The 18,637-nt window shown below is 54.0% G+C and overlaps 1 protein-coding gene across 3 annotated transcripts in view; it reads right to left on the bottom strand.

The window, feature by feature from the left end:
• APLP1 (amyloid beta precursor like protein 1) overlaps positions 1 to 17,661 on the bottom strand; it is a 131,415-nt gene extending 113,754 nt beyond the window's left edge. Inside the window, exons 1-7 of one of the 3 annotated variants that reach the window (XM_077337048.1) lie at positions 17,246 to 17,661; positions 11,147 to 11,314; positions 6,739 to 6,868; positions 5,540 to 5,652; positions 3,217 to 3,395; positions 1,974 to 2,242; positions 1,254 to 1,384 (exon numbers count right to left, since the gene is read on the bottom strand). In XM_077337048.1, coding sequence (XP_077193163.1) covers positions 1,254 to 1,384; positions 1,974 to 2,242; positions 3,217 to 3,395; positions 5,540 to 5,652; positions 6,739 to 6,868; positions 11,147 to 11,314; positions 17,246 to 17,350 — 1,095 coding nt within the window. In that variant the 5' untranslated portion in view covers positions 17,351 to 17,661. The remainder of the gene's footprint in view (positions 1 to 1,253; positions 1,385 to 1,973; positions 2,243 to 3,216; positions 3,396 to 5,539; positions 5,653 to 6,738; positions 6,869 to 11,146; positions 11,315 to 17,245) is intronic. The other 2 variants (XM_077337046.1, XM_077337047.1) reach the window with 2 other exon arrangements.
• Positions 17,662 to 18,637: the final 976 nt, after the last annotated feature.

The following is an 18,637-nucleotide window of genomic DNA, read 5'->3' as shown; positions in this document are numbered from 1 at the left end:
TCAAGATTTGGGGTCCTGTAGCACCTTCAAGATCAACACGTTTTCCAAGGTCTATGCTTTTGAGGGTCAAAACTCCCTTTTCCGGACTTGTTCCACCCTCAAGAGGTCATACCCTGGAGAACAGCCTGTTCTTTAAAGTTTTCCTGGATTTTAACCTAGGAAATCAAGGCTTTGTGGGCCCCTGGCCCCAGGACAGTTTGGTTAGCAGTCACCAAGGAAAGGGCCTTCTCCGTTGTGGCCTCTACCCAGTGGAATGCACTCTCAGATGACACCCAAGCCCTGCCAGTAGTTTCCACTGGCCGTGCAAAGATGAATCGTTTAGGCCCCATTCTGCATTGGATAATGCACTTCCAATGTGCTTTTGCAGCTGGATTTTCCTGTGCAGAACCAGAAAATCTGCTTCTAAAGTGCATTGAAAGCACATTATCTAAAGCGGGGGTCCTCAATCCCTGGGCTGCAGCCCGATACCGGGCTGCGAAGGCCACAGTACTGGGCTGCCGGTGGCCGCGGCCTTCCTCCCCCCCGCAGCGAGAAGCTTGCCAGGCCGCTAGCTGCTCACTGAGAGGGGAGGAAGAGGCAGGCGCGGCCGCCGGCACACCGGCAACGCAAACGCGCATGCGCATAGTTACCGCGCATGCGTGTTTGCGCCCCCTGCTGGCGGTGCGCGGTGCCCAGGCCGCTGGCTCTCCCCCAGCCCCGGAGGCGGTCCTCAACCAGAAGAAGGTTGGGGACCACTGATCTAAAATATGACTAATGGGCCCAGGTTGGGCTTGGGAGGGTAACCACACGTTTTGCCTGTTTTTACAGAGGTAGGGTGACAGCCACGTATTTTCATAACTCAGTGTTAATATTTTATATTTGTCGTTTGCCTTTTATGATTTCTTTTTTTTTACCATATTGATTGAAATGCTGTAAATCTCCACAAGACCCTTTGGGTGAGTGGTGATAAAAAAAAAGCCGATAAATAGAATAAATAAAAATGTGGGAATCAGATGAACTCAAGATCCCAATGCATTTCCCGTCCTATGTTTGTGTGTCACTTGTTTATGTATCTACATACATTTGATCGTTTTGGATTTTAATTGATTTTCTAATATGTTTTTAGTCCCGTTTTGTTTTCAAGTGGTCGCTGCCTGGGTGGGCCCTGACAGGCTAGAATGGCAGGATATGCATTTTTCTTTTTTTGCGAATAACAAGTAAAACATAAATGTTCCCGCACGATGCCCCAAGAGAAAGAGGGCCAGCGAAATGACCTCGTTGATCTGTCTCATGCGTCGCTCCTCGAGATCCATCTTGGCCCGCAGGAAGTTGGCGTGTTCGCTCCCGTCGCCGGGCATTTCAAAGTAAACGTCTACTCCATCCGTCGGGCGAGGGGTTGGGGTCACTGCGAGGGGGAAGGGGAGCCTGTTAGTGGGACAATCCCCCCTCATGGGTGCACCTTGAAGCAACACGCTTACCTGCCTCAGGTCACACCGAGAACAGAGAAGTCTCACGACTGCGCTATCAATCCCTTTCTTCAAAGAAGCCATCTTTTCAAGAAAACCACCCAAACCCCTTACTTCCGGAGGGCCCAGCGTGATTCAGAGCCTGACAGGCACCGGGTTGGGTGCCAGCTGAGGCACGGGTGCCCCCTTCAGCCTCTAGGAGATGTTGACTCGAAGGACGTGTCGGCTGGGAGTTGACTGCCCCTTCGTGTCAGGAAGAGCCAGGTTCCGAGCTCTGCCTCAGACAGAGGCCCCATTGTGCGGTGGCGGAGACGTGACCGGGCCAGGCAGCTGAGCGTTTCCTTCCCACCCCCCTGGGTGGTTTTTGCTGGCTCCACGCGCCCTGGACTCTCATGTGCCAAACAGGCAGTCCTTCCACAGCAAGCTTCACCCTCGGGAAGCATCCCCCACTGCCTTTATTATTCATATTATTCTTACTTATTACATTTATGGTCCGTCTTTCCTCTCGCCCGCGCTGGCTTAGCTTACCTTTGACGTCCTCTTCGGTGGTCTGCGTGGTGGTGGTGATGGTCGTCTGGGTGATGCTGTCGTCATAGTAACCCGGCTCCACAAAGTAGTCATCCCAGGCGTTAGGGAAGGGGTCCGTGTCCGAGGCGTTGTCCGGAGGGCTCTCTTCCTCCTCTTCTTCCTCCTCTTCCTCCTCCACCTCTTCCTCCTCCTCCTCTTCCAGGTCCCGATCTTCCTCCATCTCCAGGCTGTCTTCCTCCGTTGGGATGAGGGCTGTTGGAACCTTGTTGCTGGGGACAAGGGAAACACGTCAGGCAATTCTCTGAGAGGCGCCACAAAAAAAGTGAACGAGGGAGACACATTTCGTAGGAAGGAGGGAAAGTTGCCGTATCCTTTCCACCCTGAACAGGATGATGCAGGTCCTACAGGGACAGCCGCAGACTAAGTGGGAGGGGGAGAGCTATCGTACTTAAAAACTTATTTTGTTTCTCTGAAGCACTACAGTGGTGTATGCTGTTCTCCCCCTCTCCTTACCCAACAATCCTGCAAGGTCATCTAGTCCAACCCCCTGTAAGGTTAGTGCAGTGCAGGGGGTTGGACTAGATGACCCATGAGTTCCCTTCCAACTCTATTATTCTATGATTCTGAAAAGGGCGGCTGGCTGAAGATTTGCCCAGTTAGCTTCATGGACAAGCAGAGATTTGAACTCGGGTCTCGCCCGGCTTAGGGAAGGTCTGAATCAGAATTCAGGCTCACTGTTTTGGGAACACACACAAGGCAGGGATGTCAGAAGACTCAGGTCTTGGATCAGACACTCAGCTTTTTTAGGGGGGGGAGGGGGTTGTGAATGCAAGCATCCAGGCATGAAATGAAAAACAGACTGCCCGTGTTTTGATTTTTTTTTTTAAGGAGAGAGAGACAAGCAACTTTCACAAAGTTCATGCAGCCAGAAAGCTGAATTCCAGCTGGCCGACTTCAAAAGAAACTCGTGAAGCCTTTATCTTATGCCCCGCTCTGGAAAACAAGCAAAGCAAGAGCTACCATAGCTTTGTAGCTAAGTGACTGTGAATCCAGAAGCCACCCGTTCAAATCTTGCTAGCTGGCTTTACTCCCTGACCTTAACTTCCTGCCTGCGACACAGGAATAAACATGCCGATCTGCCCCATAGAATTATTGTAAGGTTTGCTTGAAAGGAGCGCTCTGCGTTACGAACGATCGGCGCCCTCCGAAGGAGGATGCTTGTGAGTCGGAGCGGCCTGCTCACCTGTACACTGCTTCCGCCCTCATGTGGGCAAGGCTCGGAGGGGCCTCGGTGCCTTGTTCCACCCTGACGGGGGCGGGGCGTGCGGGGCAGCACACGTACTCCACCCCTCGGAAGCGGTCGGCCCCGCAGGGCAGCAGCATGCCATAGCTGTGGAGCACCAGTTCCTCGGGGCTGCAGGCCTGTGAAGCGGAGGAGGACAGAATCACATTGCTGCCAGGCACCATGCACGGCCTCTCGCCAGGTCGCACTACTCCCGGGCCCAGGCAACACCCTCTCACAACAGGTAGGGCAGGCATCTCCCCCGGGTACGTAGGGACCGATCTCCATCAGGGCTGGGGGCACTGTCCCACAAGGACGGTCCCAGTTTTTGGAGGCCCCTAGGCATACAGTGTCTGGGACTCATACCTCCCTGTGCAACCTTCTCCCATGCCTGGCTGCCTTTTCCCCCAATAACCCCAGCCAATGGTCCCTCGACCATTACTGGCTCCCAATCCTCAAGTCACCGAAGGCATTGCAAAATTCCTCCACGGGATTTTCTCCAAGTGATCTGGGATTTGAATCGCTTTGTCTTTTATACAGATGTTGTGCTATGATTATGCCAATAAAGGGGTTTGACTTTTGACTTTGAAAGGATGCTGCTGCGGGGGATCCCACCATGGCTGCCACAGTGTCAAGAGAGCCACGGCCCTGCTGTGCCCTTCGTCAAGGACTCTGGGCAGCTGGGAGGTACAGGGGAGCTGCAGGGATGGGGGTCAGCAGCTATGGGCCCCACTGGAAGCCCTGGGCCCTGGCAGCTGCCCTGCCTCAGAGCATGTTTACACCAGCCCTGGCAGGGGAGATGAGCACAAACTGCCCCTCGTGCCATTTTCTCAAGTCAATATTGCTCCCATCAGGACAGGTGGAGTTTCCCCAGGACAGCAAGCGGCCCCAAAGGCTGGAACAGCCAAGTAAATGCTATGGGCAATAGAGGCAGTGGCAGGGAGGGGGTTCCAGCTCCCTCTCCCCATGTATCAGTCTCAGTCCATGCTGAGTGCATGAGAATCTAAGTTTCAACCCAGAATGCCAAGTGCACACCTGTTGGACAGGTGTGGCTGCAAAGCAGTGCATCCTTTGCCTAGCTCTTCAATAATACCCTCCAGAATTACGCATACTTAAAAAGAAACCCCCAAATTCTGCCCTGTTCCTCCACCTACATACATTTTGTGAAGTTGAGCAGAATATGCATGGCTTCTCTCATTTTGTGCATGTTCAACAGTTCTGCAAAAATGCATTCTTTCACCTAGTCACGGGGGCAGGGCTCCCAGGGACCAATCCCACCTCCCGGTCCCTGGAAATCTTGCACCACAACTCCCCCACCTTCTGGGATTTCACCAGTCCCACCTGTACCTTCCCGCTCTTAAGGACTAGAAACTTGAGAGTGTCCTGCATGGTGCAGAGGGTTGGACTCGATGACCCTGGAGGTCTTTTCCAACTCTATGAATCTATGATTCTATGAAACTTGGGGAATGTGCACAGACGAAAGCAGACACTGCACGTGTCTAGTGCCTTCATGGCACAGCTGACTTAAGGCAAGCTCAGCAAGGGCTCTGGAGACGAGTGAGAGGCAGGGGTGGGTGGGTGGCCATTGCTTTCCAGAGCAGATCTTTCCTTGATGGTCTGCCTTTTGTGCACCAACTCCGCTTAGCTCTGAGATCAGACGAGGCTGGGCTACACCTTGCTGCCATCCCTCCCAAGACGGGCATTAAGAAGCCAGATTCTATGGCTCTTCTGCTCTACTGCAGAAGAATGGGCTGTAGTTGGATCCCCCTTAAACCTCGCCATGGGTTTTTCATACAAAATCCTCTTCCAGAATCAACCCCCAGCAATCACCTTTGATGCCACGGTGGCAATATGAAATTGGTGTGGCTTTTATAATACTTCTGTCCGTGTTTCTCTCCAAGGGACTTGGCTTCATTGGTAGACGGTCTCTATTTCCCACTCTCTCTATACTAAATAAAATCCAGTAGCACCTTTAAGACCAACATAGATTTATTCCAGGCGTGAGCTTTCGAGTGCAAGAAGCCCTCTTCCTCAGACTGTGAACTACCATCATGACCGTGGGAATGTAAAGCAAAAATTAATTCTGTTAAATGAGTAAACTGTGTCACACATCCAAATGCAGCCATAGGATCATTCTTCGCCAAAACAGCCAATCAGTGCCCTCGAATTCAGTATGTTTGTTGGTCTTCAAAGTGCTACTGGACTCTGATTTTATTGCGCTACTTCAGACCAACATGGCTACCCATTTGAATCTACGCTAAATAGTTCCGCCAGGGCTTCTTACCTCTTTGGCCACGCTGTGCCAGTACAAGTAGCTTTCGCACGAGTCCATCTTCTCTTGATGCAGGAACTTGCACTTGTCCGGCACGAGGAGCGCCTCGCTCACAAACTCACCCACTTGGGAAGGGAAGGGAAGGGGAGAGTGAGCAAGCATCGGTCTCTTCCATAACTCAACGGGACAATGTAGTTCGGCATGTACAACCCCTGACTTTGCTGTGCCAAACATCTCAAGAGAGCATTTAGTTTTTGTTTTGTAATAAGCTGCTTGCTGAAAGCCTTGGACAACTGTGTTGCAGGGCTAGGCAGCGACACGGGGCAGCGACTCAGATGACTCTCAAAGGTAACCCCATAGCCACCTACCAAGTGGGGCTGTAGCCCGGGGGTTGAGCATCTGCTTGGCATGCAGAAGATCCCCGGTTCAATCACCTAACGCCTCTAGCTTAAATGATCAGAGAGTAGACGAAAAGAAGAACTGATTTTTCATATCCTGCTTTTCACTACCCAAAGGAGTCTCAGAGCAGCTTATGATCACCTCCGCCTCCTCCCCCCAACAACAGACACCCTGAGATTTAGAGGAGGCTGAGAGAGCTCGGAGAGAACTGTGACCGGCCCAAGGTCACCCAGCCGGCTGCAGGCGGAGGAGGAGTGGGGAATCAAACCCAGCTGCCCAGATCAGAGGCCATTGCTCTTCACCACGACACCAAGCGTAGGTGAGTGACCTTCTAAGACCCCGGAGGGTCGCAACCAGTCCAAAGGGACAAAACTGATATTGACAGTGCAAAGACCTGGTCCAGCATAAGGAAACGGCCTGGGTCCACCTAGCCCAGTTCGAAGGCTGCACTCATGCACCATGGGCTATGGCACCACTGTCCCAGAAGGGCCGTCATTCATCGCCCTCCACGCAAGAAAATCCAGTTAGCTATTGCACATTGGTGCAAAATTCAGCAATGTGTAGACACAGCCTAACTGGTGCTATATTCAGCCGAAATGCCTCTCAAAAACAGGAAGGTGACAAACAAGTCTTGGCCACTAGCCTCATCTGTGGGACGACCACCCACCAGTCTTCCCTTGCGCATCGTATCACAGGCTTGACTCATATGCAGCGTACAGAGGCATTCTTATACCCTGGGCTGACGCGCAATAAGGCTACCGCCAGCTGCCAGATCACGCTGGCTCCTGGTGGCCAGTCCACGTCACACTCACCGAGACACCGATAGGGAACCAGGATGTGCCGGTGGTTTTTGCACTTGGGCCGCCCCTTCTTGCACCAGTTGTCTATAGCGACCGGCTGGGTCCCCTCCACGGCATTGGTGATCTGCAGCTCTGGGTACACCTGAGGGGGAAAAGAGGCTCCATCACAGCATGTCATAGAACAGGGGTAGTCAAACTGCAGCCCTCCAGATGTCCATGGACTACAATTCCCATGAGCCCCTGCCAGCGAATGCTGGCAGGGGCTCATGGGAATTGTAGTCCATGGACATCTGGAGGACCGCAGTTTGACTACCCCTGTAAGTGGCAGAGATGGAATATGACCCTTCTAGCTTTTTCTGCTGGCAGAACAAGGAAAACAGCCGGGGTGGGTGGGTGGGGGTGGAACAGTGCTTTGAATTTCAGACGATGCTTTAGATCCGGGTTTGAATCCCACCTCTGCCAGGGAAACTCACACGGTGGCGTCTCTCTCTCTGTCTCTCAGCCTAACTACCTTGCAGGGTTGTCGTTGTAACAATAGCACAGGAGAAGGGAGAACAATATTTTATAAGCGGCTTTGGGTCCGAGTCTAAATTTGCAGGGGATAAATGTCTACATTCCACAGGAGTGAGCAGCATACCGAGAGATGGCAGGTGAACTCCCATCCAAGGACTGGGTATGTCCAAACCAGCTCCATTATGTCCCCCAAAGAACTTTATGTTCTAGCGAATAACGTCCCCTTAGGATCTCCACCTCCATCGGAATCAAATTAGCCTTAACCAAGGCCAGGGCCTTCTTGGTCCTGGCCCCGCCCTGGTGGAATGCTCTGCCAAATGAGATCGGGGGGGGGGGGGAACTGAGTTGTGTTGGCGCTCCAAGTGAAGTCCACCAGATGAACATCTTGCCCCCCCCCCTTATGTAAGGAAGAAGGCGACTGAAACCAACAGGTCTACTATTAATACTGGAGAGTTATGTAAAATCTTTAAACATTTGTTGTTGTTAGGTGTGAAGTCGTGTCTGACCCATTGCGACCCCATGGACAATGATCCTCTAGGCCTTCCTGTCCTCTACCATTCCCCGGAGTCCATTTAAGTTTGCCCCGACTGCTTCAGTGACTCCATCCAGCCACCTCATTCTCTGCCGTCCCCTTCTTCTTTTGCCCTCGATCGCTCCCAGCATTAGGCTCTTCTCCAGGGAGTCCTTCCTTCTCGTGAGGAGGCCAAAGTATTCGAGTTTCATCTTCAGGATCTGGCCTTCTAAGGAGCAGTCAGGGCTGATCTCCTCTAGGACTGACCGGTTTGTTCGCCTTGCAGTCCGAGGGACTCGCAAGAGTCTTCTCCAGCACCAGAGTTCAAAAGCCTCAATTCTTTGACGCTCTTTAAAAATATTTAATTTAAAATTCCCCTGTATTTTAATTTGAAATTTCTCATGTATTTTATAATTCTTTGTAAGCTGTCCTGAGCCTACGGGGAAGGGCAGGGCATACGTGTAAAAATATACACACACATAAATGAACGTTGGGCGGCATTCTTCAAGCATACACTGGCAGTCTTCAAGCAAAGGTTGGATACACACTTTTCTTGGATGCTTTAGGATGCTTTGGGCTGATCCTGCGTTGAGCAGGGGGTTGGACTAGATGGCCTGTATGGCCCCTTCCAACTCTATGATTCTATGATTCTATGATTCTATGATTCTGGATACCCGACACCTGGGAACAGAACATCTTAGGAGCCTTGTCAGCAAGATGCACCACAAGGTGCTTCAGCACATCGGGATATGCGCTGTGGATGGGGGCCCTTTCTCAAGGATGGTGCTGAATTCTGCAGAGACCGATAAACAGCACCCACGGGGCAACCGGATGGCTGGGATCGCCGTGAGAGGACGGCAAGACCGCTGCTGAGCTGCTGGAAAGCTTTTTGTGGCGAGTAGGCTCTGAGACAGGGGTCCTGCGAAACAGCTGGCCAAAGCATTACGGGATGCAGCTGTGCTGTTTAAAAAGGTTTAGGAAAAACTCACTCCTGGCCAAAAATTCCGAGTGCCGTCTAAGGCCCTCCCTCACACCGTGTCTCTGCTCGGAGGGCAGGCTTGAGTCCTCCCTGTGTCATCGAATTCCCTTTTATCTCGAAAGGAGGCGATCCCGTTTTATCCTCACAACACCCCCAACAGGGAGGCCAGGCTGGAAGGAGGCAACTGGTGTCACCTGAGTGAGCTTCCAGGCCAAGAAAGGTTTCTTCGTGATGTTTACCAAGGTTCCTCTCTGTGTGAAAAAGTGAAAACTGGAAAACGTACATCATAAAAGCTGTGAAGGTCAAGTTTGCCTGACCCGATGTTACTCTGGGTGTCCTGCCTGTCTTACATCCCTGGGTATGCCAGCAGCAGACTGCATCGTAGCTCCCTGCCACGAGTTCTGTGGGCCTCTTGAGTTTATCTCACCCTCTGACCTCACTGACTGGCCTTTGCACAATTCACAGTTCCGCGTTAAGAGTGGAGCGCTGCCGTCTGGATCTGGTAACTAAGCTGGCATGGGGTGGCCTGTTAAAATGGATCCCTTTGAGCTGGTCATTGGGCTCCCTTGATCTTTCTGAGAGTCAGCTTAGTACCAGTCTGTGGGTTGTATTAGCCACAGAGCTCACTGGGGTAACTGTGGGCCAGTTGCCAACCCCCCAACCCAGACTGAAGAAGAAGAAGAGTTGGTTCTTTTCTCTAACGGAAGGAGTCTCAAAGCGGCTTCCAATTGCCTTCCCTTTCCTCTCCCCACAACAGACACCCTGTGAGGGAGGTGAGGCTGAGAGAGCCCTGATATTACTGAAGAAGAAGAGTTAGTTCTTATATGCCGCTCTTCCCTACCCAAAGGAGCCTCTAAGTGGCTTCCAATTGCCTTCCCTTTCCTCTCCCCACAACAGACACCCTGTGAGGTGGGTGAGGCTGAGGGAGCCCTGATATTACTGAAGAAGAAGAGTTCGTTGTTATATGCTGCCTTTGTCTACCTGAAGGAGTCTCAAAGCAACTTCCCTTTCCTCTCCCCAAAACAGACACCCTGTGAGGTGGGTGAGGCTGAGAGAGCCCTGATATTCCTGCTCGGTCAGAACAGCTTTCTCAGTGCTGTGGGGAGCCCAAGGTCACCCAGCTGGCTGCATGTGAAGGAGCAGGGAATCAAACCCAGCTCACCAGATTAGAAGTTGGCGCTCCTAACCACTAAACCAAGCTGACCTACCTTGTAGGGTTGTTGTGAGGATTTTTTTAAAAAGGGAAGAGAGGAGGACAGCACATGAGCACTATTGAAGAAGGGCAGGATGAAAAACAAAACTAAGTTGACTGGTAGCATCAGTGATGGGTAAACAGAGCTTGGCCATCCCTAGCAGGGATGGCCTGCTGAAAAAATTCACAGCACTGCTGGCACAGGAGAGCTGAAAGCAGCAATGCACTTTGCACTTCCAGGGGAGAGGTCATGGCTCAGAGGTAGAGCCACTGGCATCCCCAATTCAAAGGACCAGGCACTAAATGATCTGCAAGACCTTAGCCTGGGACCTTGAAGGGCAGCTGCCGGCCAGAGCAGACAACGCTGACCTTGATCCAAGGCTCTGACTCACTATAAGGCTATCTCATACACTGTTAGTCAGCGGGCGCTATCATACTCCAGAAAGAAGTCACCGCTTGGCACGCGTAGGGTACCAGGTGGCAGCATCGCTGGATGTTTGTGCATTCAAGGCACTTAGCGTGAACGCATTCGAGATGGAGTGCACAGATCTTTAACGCGTGGGCGACTGACCCGAGATTTGGATACCCTCGTCATGCAGATAACGTCGCTCCGAGCAGGCGAGCTGAGGGCAGCGCTCCACTGGCATAACGGCCTGCCAGCAGGCAAAGGGACTGCATTTTAGGAAGGCCATTCTCTCATTTTATCACGTGTTGTTCTGAAGGACGCAGAGCTGGCAGGTGATGTTTTGAGGAGGGGGCGGGGTGTATCCCCACCCAGAACTCTGACCCATTCTGCTTCCAAGGCTATAAGCACCCATGTGCCCATTTTTCGGAACCTTGTTTAGTACAACAAAACAAAATCGGAGTCCAGCGGCACCTTTAAGGCCAACAAAGATTTATTCAAGGCGTGAGCTCACGCCTTGAATAAATCTTTGTTGGCCTTAAAGGTGCCGCTGGACTCTGATCTTGTTTTGTTGTGCTGCTTCAGACCAACACGGCCACCCACTTGCATCTGTACAGCATGACGGATGTCCGGCGGGAGTCCAGATTAACGTGGGAACCGAGTTCGAGGGCAGGGTTAGCATCGTGGCTTTGGATGTTCTCAAGGCAGGGCCGGCTGAGTCAGCCGAGTGTCAGGACAAGAGAAAGGACGGTGAAAAGGGGCGCCCTCTCTTCTATCCAGGTGAGCTTTGGGGAGAGAGAGCGGAACAGGGGGGCGTGGTACCTCCTGGCAGTAGCTGCGGATCTCCTCGGTGGTCTGGAAGCAAGTGTGAGTGCCGAAGGCATCTGGCTCCCAGCGACCTGTTTGTATGTTCAGGTGCAACAACAGCTTCCCACAGAACATGGCCACTTGGGGGTCCCCCAGTGGGGGGCCAAGGGCGGCGCCCACAACCTGCAAGACACCAAGAGAAGGGCCATAATCTCCGCATTCTCCACAAAGAACCCCCCCGCCCCCGGCCGGCAGATCACACGGGGGCAGGGGAAAGGGGGACACACAAACACACAGGTTCGCTTCCACAGCTGACGAAAGAGTTCAAGGGCTGCCCCAAGAGGGACGTCCCTGTTGGCCCACCCCCGAACCTGGGGGATCCACCTGCCTGGTCCTCTTCTCGCCCTTCCCCCACCCTTGTTTGTACCATCTTTCTCTCTCTCTCTCTCTCTCTCTCTCTCTCTCTCTCTTTCTGTCTTCTCCTCCTCGGCAACCACGGGGATGTTGTTGCCGTGGTAACCGCTCCCCATGGAGTTGCCGGATCTTCTCTGTTGCCATGGAGACCAGCTCCCAGATGGAAATTAATACTGTATCCCCAGCCCCTCCCTCCCGCGGCAGCTTCTCCTCACCCGGAGCCCCCTCCCACTAGGCCGCACCTCCCTATTCTCTCTCTCTCTCTCTCTCCCTCCCTCCCCCTCAACAGCCGCCTCCCACTCCTCCATCCCGGACTCCCAGCCACTCCTCTTGCAACGCTCCCTCCTTCTCAGACTCATGCCTCACAATTTGTGGAGATGCAATTTGGCACTCTGGTTCGGTATCATGCCAGAGGGCAGGTGGGGCCTCCGGGCTCGGCAGCTGCAACCCAAAAACGGCAGGCAGAAACAGGGTTGTGTTGATCATCTCACACCCCTGAGGGCAAGGGGCTCAAGGCCTCTGGCCACCACCTGGCGGAACAACACACCTTGCTTCCATCTCTTCCCGCAGCCCGATTGAAAGGATGACAGGAAGCACAAGGCAAGGGCAGGAGGTCCCAAACTGGGGAGAAGATGGCCAGCATCGGAGTCACGAAGCTTATCCTTGTGAGGTTATAACAGAGGCGGGGAGGAGATATAGGAATTGGATGCCGGAGAAACAACGGAGGGAGACGGCTCTGGGCTCCAAAACTTCCCAAGAATTCAGTTTAAGTGTGGTGATGCTAAGGGGGTGTGACATGGAAAGGACCATAGGTCTGGGACAACAGTAGGAGCAGAGCCATGTTCAAGTTGAGGAGAGACAACTGCAAATGTGTCAACATCTGCCAACACCGAATGCCTCTCTCTCTTCCCTTATTAGTCCAAATGCTGCTTCGGTTTAGGCATGTGGGTATATATGGAGGAAAATCGGAATGACTATAATTTTTTCACTCTGGTCTACAGGTGAAGATGACAATTCAAGGGCCTGGGGGCGGGTGGGTTGGAGAAATGCTCCAAGCATCCTCGGAATGGAGGCGGGAAGCTATGAAAAAAGGGTGTGTTTGCACAGGAGGAGCCCAGGCAGAAAAAGACAGAACAGGCAAAGTGGGTGCAATTCCAGCGGGGAGGAACCTAGGGGCACCTTGAGCGTTGGCATGTTAACAACAAATGGGACTCCCTCACCCTAGCTTAACTAGCTTAACCACAGCAAAGAACGGTATTCTGCTTGATCCAATCCAAATTGTTACACACGGGCAGTTCAGTTCCGCGCCCCTTGCATATCGTGGCCCCTTGTGAGGCTCCCTGATCCAGCAACCCCCCACCCCAGAACTGCATAATGCGGATAGCCAATCATTGTGCCCAAAAGCCTATTCTAGAATCCAGGTTTGTTAGCGAGAGCGGTTCTGAAAACAAATGGGTTTTCAAGGTTTCACACACTTTTACGGATGAAAATTCAACCCAAACCCCACCTGGGCATAAAACAGGTTTGTAAGGCTTCAGTAATGGCAAGAGGACAGGACTTCATCCTGAACCTTTAAAAAACCCAAGTTGCCTTCAGAAGCGGAAGAGGCTCTACAGGACTACCTGTTCAAATGTGTTTGTGCATGAAAAAGAGAGAACGTGCACACACAGGCCCAGGGGCAAAGCATCTGCTTGGCACACACAAGGTCCCGAGTTCAATCCCTGGCATCTTCCGTTAGAACAGAGGTAATCAAACTGCGGCCCTCCAGATGTTCATGGACTACAACTCCCATGAGCACATGCTGGCAGTGGCTCATGGGAATTGTAGTCCATGGACATCTGGAGGGCCGCAGTTTGACTACCCCTGGGTTAGAAGGACCAGGGTGTGAAAGGGACCGTGGAGAGCCGCTGCCGGCCTGAGCAAACAACACCGACTTTGGAAGACCGGCCGACCGATTCAGTCCAAGCCATGTGTGTGCATGACTGCGGGGAAGTCAGGCCCAGATTAAGTTGGATCCTGTAGCTAAGCCGCTGCCGCTTAGAGCGATTACACAGGGCTGCCAGAATAATTTGGTGGCGTGGTGACCTCTCCCCGGGCTGGGGTGGGACGGGGCTAGGCGTCAAAGCGGGGCTGACTCGGCTTCCTAAACCTGCCCCCTGCCCCAGAATCTGGAGCTTGGGTGGGTCTGTTTGCCATGGAGGGTGACAAAGAGGTAGCTGGGAAAGGGAAGCCCGGATGGCAGGGAAGCAGTTAATTGGCACCGGGATTAATAAATGCAGGGCTAATCCCCTCTCCTGCTCTCCCCTCCCTGCACAGCACTTAGTGAGATGAGATAGAAGGCAGAGAAAGCTTCCACCTGCTCCCCTCCCCCCTCCCACTGAATCTCATAACTTGGGGGTGGGGTGGGGGAAGCAAAGGTGAAAACGGGTACAGAAATCAACGATCCTGCCTCTTATAGAAGGGGTCGCCCCAAATCCTTTCAGATTTCTTTGGGGGGGCAGCTCCAAAGAAGGAGAAGCCCAGGAGGTGGGGGCGGGATGTGGAGGTTTGTTATTAGCCTCCCTTGGTGCTGCTCCCCCCCCCCTCTTCCAGTCCTCTTCAGCTGATGCAAGCTGTCCCTGCATCTCGACACCAGCTGGCTCTGGGAGAAGGCAGCGAGGTAGGCTGCTTGCCAACAGGAGTTGCAAGGGGCAGGGGAGAGGAGAGGCAGGATAAGCATCCGGCCCGGAGAGTCAAAACCTCCCCCCCCCCCAAATAAAAAATTCTGGAGAAACGGCAGCCAGAGAATTGCAGTCCCACTGGCCCTAGAGAAAAATCGAATGGGCTTTATTTTCCAGAGCAGGGGATTTCCCTACTCCAGTTCTTTGCACCAGCAATTTGCTACTCAAGCAAGGAAGCAGCAAACATTGGCGAGGGCTGGTGCTGATGTTAAAAAAGGAAAGAGCAAGTGATGGGGTGGGGGTGGGGGGTGGGGGGATGACTGGCATTGAGAGAGGGGAATGGGTTCCTCTGTTCCCATGTGCTAGACCCCCAGTTGGAACCGGAACAAAACGAATCCCCCAAACCCTGTCAACAAGAAATGTTTACGTTTTAAGACACACACACCCCAAACCCATTTAACGATGCAAGGGAAACAAATGGGATAATTCAGAATGTAATGCATGTTTATGAAAAACTAGACCGCCCTAAGCAATGTTTGGGGGAAGGATCAAGGCTCAGGAGCAGAACACTGCTTTGCAAGCAGAAGGTCCCGAGTGCTCCAGAAGGTCCTACGTCTCCAGGTAAAGGCAGGAGGCACCCGGAAATCCTTCTGCCCAGACCCTGCAAAGCTGCCGCCAGTCCGAGTAGTTAGCTCGATGGACCAAGGGGACAACATCGGTGTAAGGCCATTTTATACAGAGGGAAAACCTTTCCCTAATCCAATCCTAGTGCCCATTCCGCACACATAGGATAATGCACTTTCAATGTGCTTTGGCAGCTGGATTTTTCTGTGCAGAACAGGAAAATCTACTTTTAAAGTGCATTATCTATTGTGTGCAGAATATGCAGAGGATCACAGGTAGCCAGTGTTGGGAAAGAGCTTTTTCTCCTGTGATGTTGAGCTGCTGCTGCCAGCCCGACAGGCAATTCAGGGACCAACAATTCAATTAAGCAGAATGTGCTTATTAAAGTGAAGGGCTGTGGCACAGGCGTTGCCCATAGCAGGTCCCAGGTTCAAACCCTGACGTCTCCAGTTGAAAAGGCCAGGTAATAGGAAATGCAGAAGACCTTGGCCTTAAGACCCTGGAAAGCAGCTGCCAGCCAGAGTTGACAATACGGTTCTTAATGGACCAAGAAAAGGCCGTTTCCAATGCTCATAGTCCGCACTTCCCTGACTTTGTTAAGTAAAGCAGGGCCAACCAAGGAAGGCCACAATAGATATGCCCACTGCTGGGAGGGGGGTGGGAGATGTTGGTCTCTTTCTCAACCAATGGGAACTGCCTTGCTGGATTTGACCCAAAAGCCGAATGGTCCCCCACATCTACTAGCCAGATATCTGACTACTCCCCAGTAAGAGGTATGACTGTTTGCTTGCCTTTCAGTCTCTGCAACTAAAAGAATGCCTCCGATCGCAGAAACTCCACACCACAGGAGATTTCTTTACCTATCGACAAAACAACCTTCTATGACTCTGACCCTTGTAAAAACCATGAGACACGAGAGGGCTCATAAGAACGGACACAGCATAAAGTGGTTCTCATAACCCCGAAGGAACCAGAATGCAGTTTAAGAGTGGGAGGGCTCACATCTTGGATCAAAAGGCCACACCTGCCTCTCTTCCACCATTCATCTTCTTGGAAAGATGCGCTCTCACACCTGAAAATTCCCCGTGGGACATCACGGTCCCTTCTGGATCTGTTTCCTACGCTGGGGTAGGCTACAGCATGTTGAATCCCAACACCCTGCAATCTCAACCACGGTTTGTCGGAGGCAGGCTATTCACTGCAGTGAATCTCCCCCCCCCCCAAGAGCTCAGCAAAAGTATGCTCAGACCCCTCCCAATACACAGATGCACTGCAAAGATCTCCCAAAGCAAGGCCTCTCCTTTGGATAAGCCCCCCTTCCTCAAGCCACAGAGCACCTGGGCCAGAGCCCAGCGAGAACATCTCCTGCACCCAATCCCTGCGGATCAAGACATGGCAAGGGACTGTTTGGTGACTCTCCTTTGAGCTGGTGACATCTGCAGCCTCCCAGTGGGTTTGCCTGTCTCTTCTCAGCATCTGACAAAGAGCCAAGGCCCACAAGAAGACGGCAGGCAAGAACCAGACCTAGTTAGAGGGTCCCGGACAGGGAAGATGCCAGGCAGGGAATTAATTCACTGGGTGCTGCTCCGTTTCCCCAAAGGTAGCAGTGGGGACCACAGCTAAGATGTCCAATGGGGCATTCCAACCGCCGCGAATCAGGCTCTGTAGGCCCCATCCTAAAGAGAGGGTCACCGAAGCCACCGGAAGGGCAACCCCCCAACCCTTCCTTGGTCTTCCTTGGAAAGAGGCACTTCTGCTTATGCCCAGAGACCCCGCTAGAGGGGCATGCCCTTTGGGGAGCAACAGAGAGTGGCAGGACAGGGGAAACGCTCCCTTCCCTGAGGCAAGGTTGCCCTGCGACAGGATCAGTTGCCGGAGATGGAGCCATGGCAGACCCCTCCCTCCCTCCCCTGCTGGGAGACCCCCCCCCCCAGCCTTGGTCACTCCCTCTCCCGCTCCTGCGACATCTGGGGCCGAAAAGGAGGGTACCTGAGCCCCCTTGGCACAGCGACAGAACACAACCCAAACCCCAGCAGAGGGGGCGGGGCGGAGGGGTCCCCCCACCCCGCCCCAAACGGATGCCCCTCTGTAGCCATCCTTTGGCCCTGGGCCGCCAGGCGAAGCCGATCCTGAAGATGGCTGCCCGAGGGGCGTAGGTGTTCGGCTCGCCCTCCCGTATCCCGCTCGCCCAGCCCAAGGACCCCCTCCCCTTTAAGGAGGCACAGAATGAAAAAGGAAGCCCCTCGCCGTTCCGGTGACCTTGGCCAGCCCCCCCGCCCCCCGTTCCGTTCCGTTCCGTTCCGTTCCGTTCCGTTCCAACGCGCCATCCTCAGTCACTCCCCTCCCCGGACCCGCTGCCGTCGAGGCTCCGCCGCGCAGCCCAACCCAGCCCAGCCCAGGCTCTGGGCGGCCTCACCTGGGTGTCGCCTGCGGCTCCGGGTCCGCCGCCAGAGGCCAGCAAGAAGCCGACGAGCGCCAGGAGCCGGCGCGCCACGGCGGCGCATCCCGCCGCCCCAGCCATGGCCACGGCGCGGCCGAGTCTCGGGGCTGCCGCTGCGAAAGGCAGAGGGACGCCGACGGCAGGGAGAGCGAAGGCTGCACCGGCTCCGGCGCTGCGGCAGCGGCGGCGGCGGCTCCCAGCTGGGCTGTGACAGGAGGCGCTGGCGCTGGCCCCGCCGCCGTCCTCGTCCTCGTCCGCCTCCGCCTCCTCCCGCTGCCGCGCCTGCAGCCTTCGCCCCGCCCGCCCTGCCTGCCTGCCTGCAGCCGCCGCGACGTCGCGCTCGGGAGGGAGGAGCCGCAGCCTCGGCAGCCGGCCCGGGGGCGGACCTCGCTGGCCCGCTCGCAGGGGCGGCTTCCCGAGCAGGAGGGAGGGCTGCAGACCAGACCCGGACCCGGTTAGAGGGTCCCGGACAGGGATGACGCCAGGCGGGGGATCAATTCACTGGGTGTGTCGGGATCCGGGGGAGAGGGGGGAGTGGCGCTCTGTGCATGCTCAGAGACGCCAAGATATTGCGCAGGAGGACGAAGCGCCGGGGCTGTTTGGCCCGCCTTTCCCCCCGCTCTCTGCCCGGCTTGAACGCGGCGGCTGTTTCGTTCGTCTGAAGTCGGCCCTCCGTGGCGTGCACGAGGAAACGTCTGAAGCCGTCGGACCAACGGGTGGCTCCTTCGACAACTCGCGCATGCTCGCGGGCGGAGCGCGGAACCGGGTTCGATCACCAAAGTTCGGGACCTTTGACACGCGCGGTGGCTGTTCAGATGTTCTCTAAGGGCGCCTGCGTTGCAGTCGTGCCAACCTCCGGGTTGGGGATCTTCGGGGATTACAACGGATCCCCCAAGATCAGTTCCCCGGGCCACCCTGGAAGGTGGACTCTTTGGCGTTATACCCCGCTGAGGGCCCTCCCCAGACCCCGTCCTACTCAGGCATCACGCCCCAAATCGCCAGGTGTTCCCCAACCCGTAGCTGACAACCGCACTAGCTGGGACCAATGAGTGCAGCTCCACATTTTGGGTTTAAACAACACTGTTTTGCTATTGTTATTGTTATTAGAATTAGAATTATTCCCTGCCACTCCTGGAACCGGCTCGTGGCAGGTTACAAAGTCTTAAAACCCCCATTAAAATCCCAATTAAAAGACATAAAATCCCAACATGGGGGAAAACCCCACTCCCAATCTCCCCTATTAGAGAGGGGGAGGGGGACACTATTCAGTGTCCCAAGAGCCAAATACTGACTTTCCATATTTTTTTTTCTGGCACAGGTAGAAGTCAAACAGGGCAAGGTGTCACAACACTTTCCATACTTCCCCTG

Source organism: Paroedura picta, chromosome 5 (assembly GCF_049243985.1).
Source record: "Paroedura picta isolate Pp20150507F chromosome 5, Ppicta_v3.0, whole genome shotgun sequence".
NCBI lineage: Eukaryota > Metazoa > Chordata > Lepidosauria > Squamata > Gekkonidae > Paroedura > Paroedura picta.
This window is presented reverse-complemented; position numbering and strand designations above follow the sequence as displayed.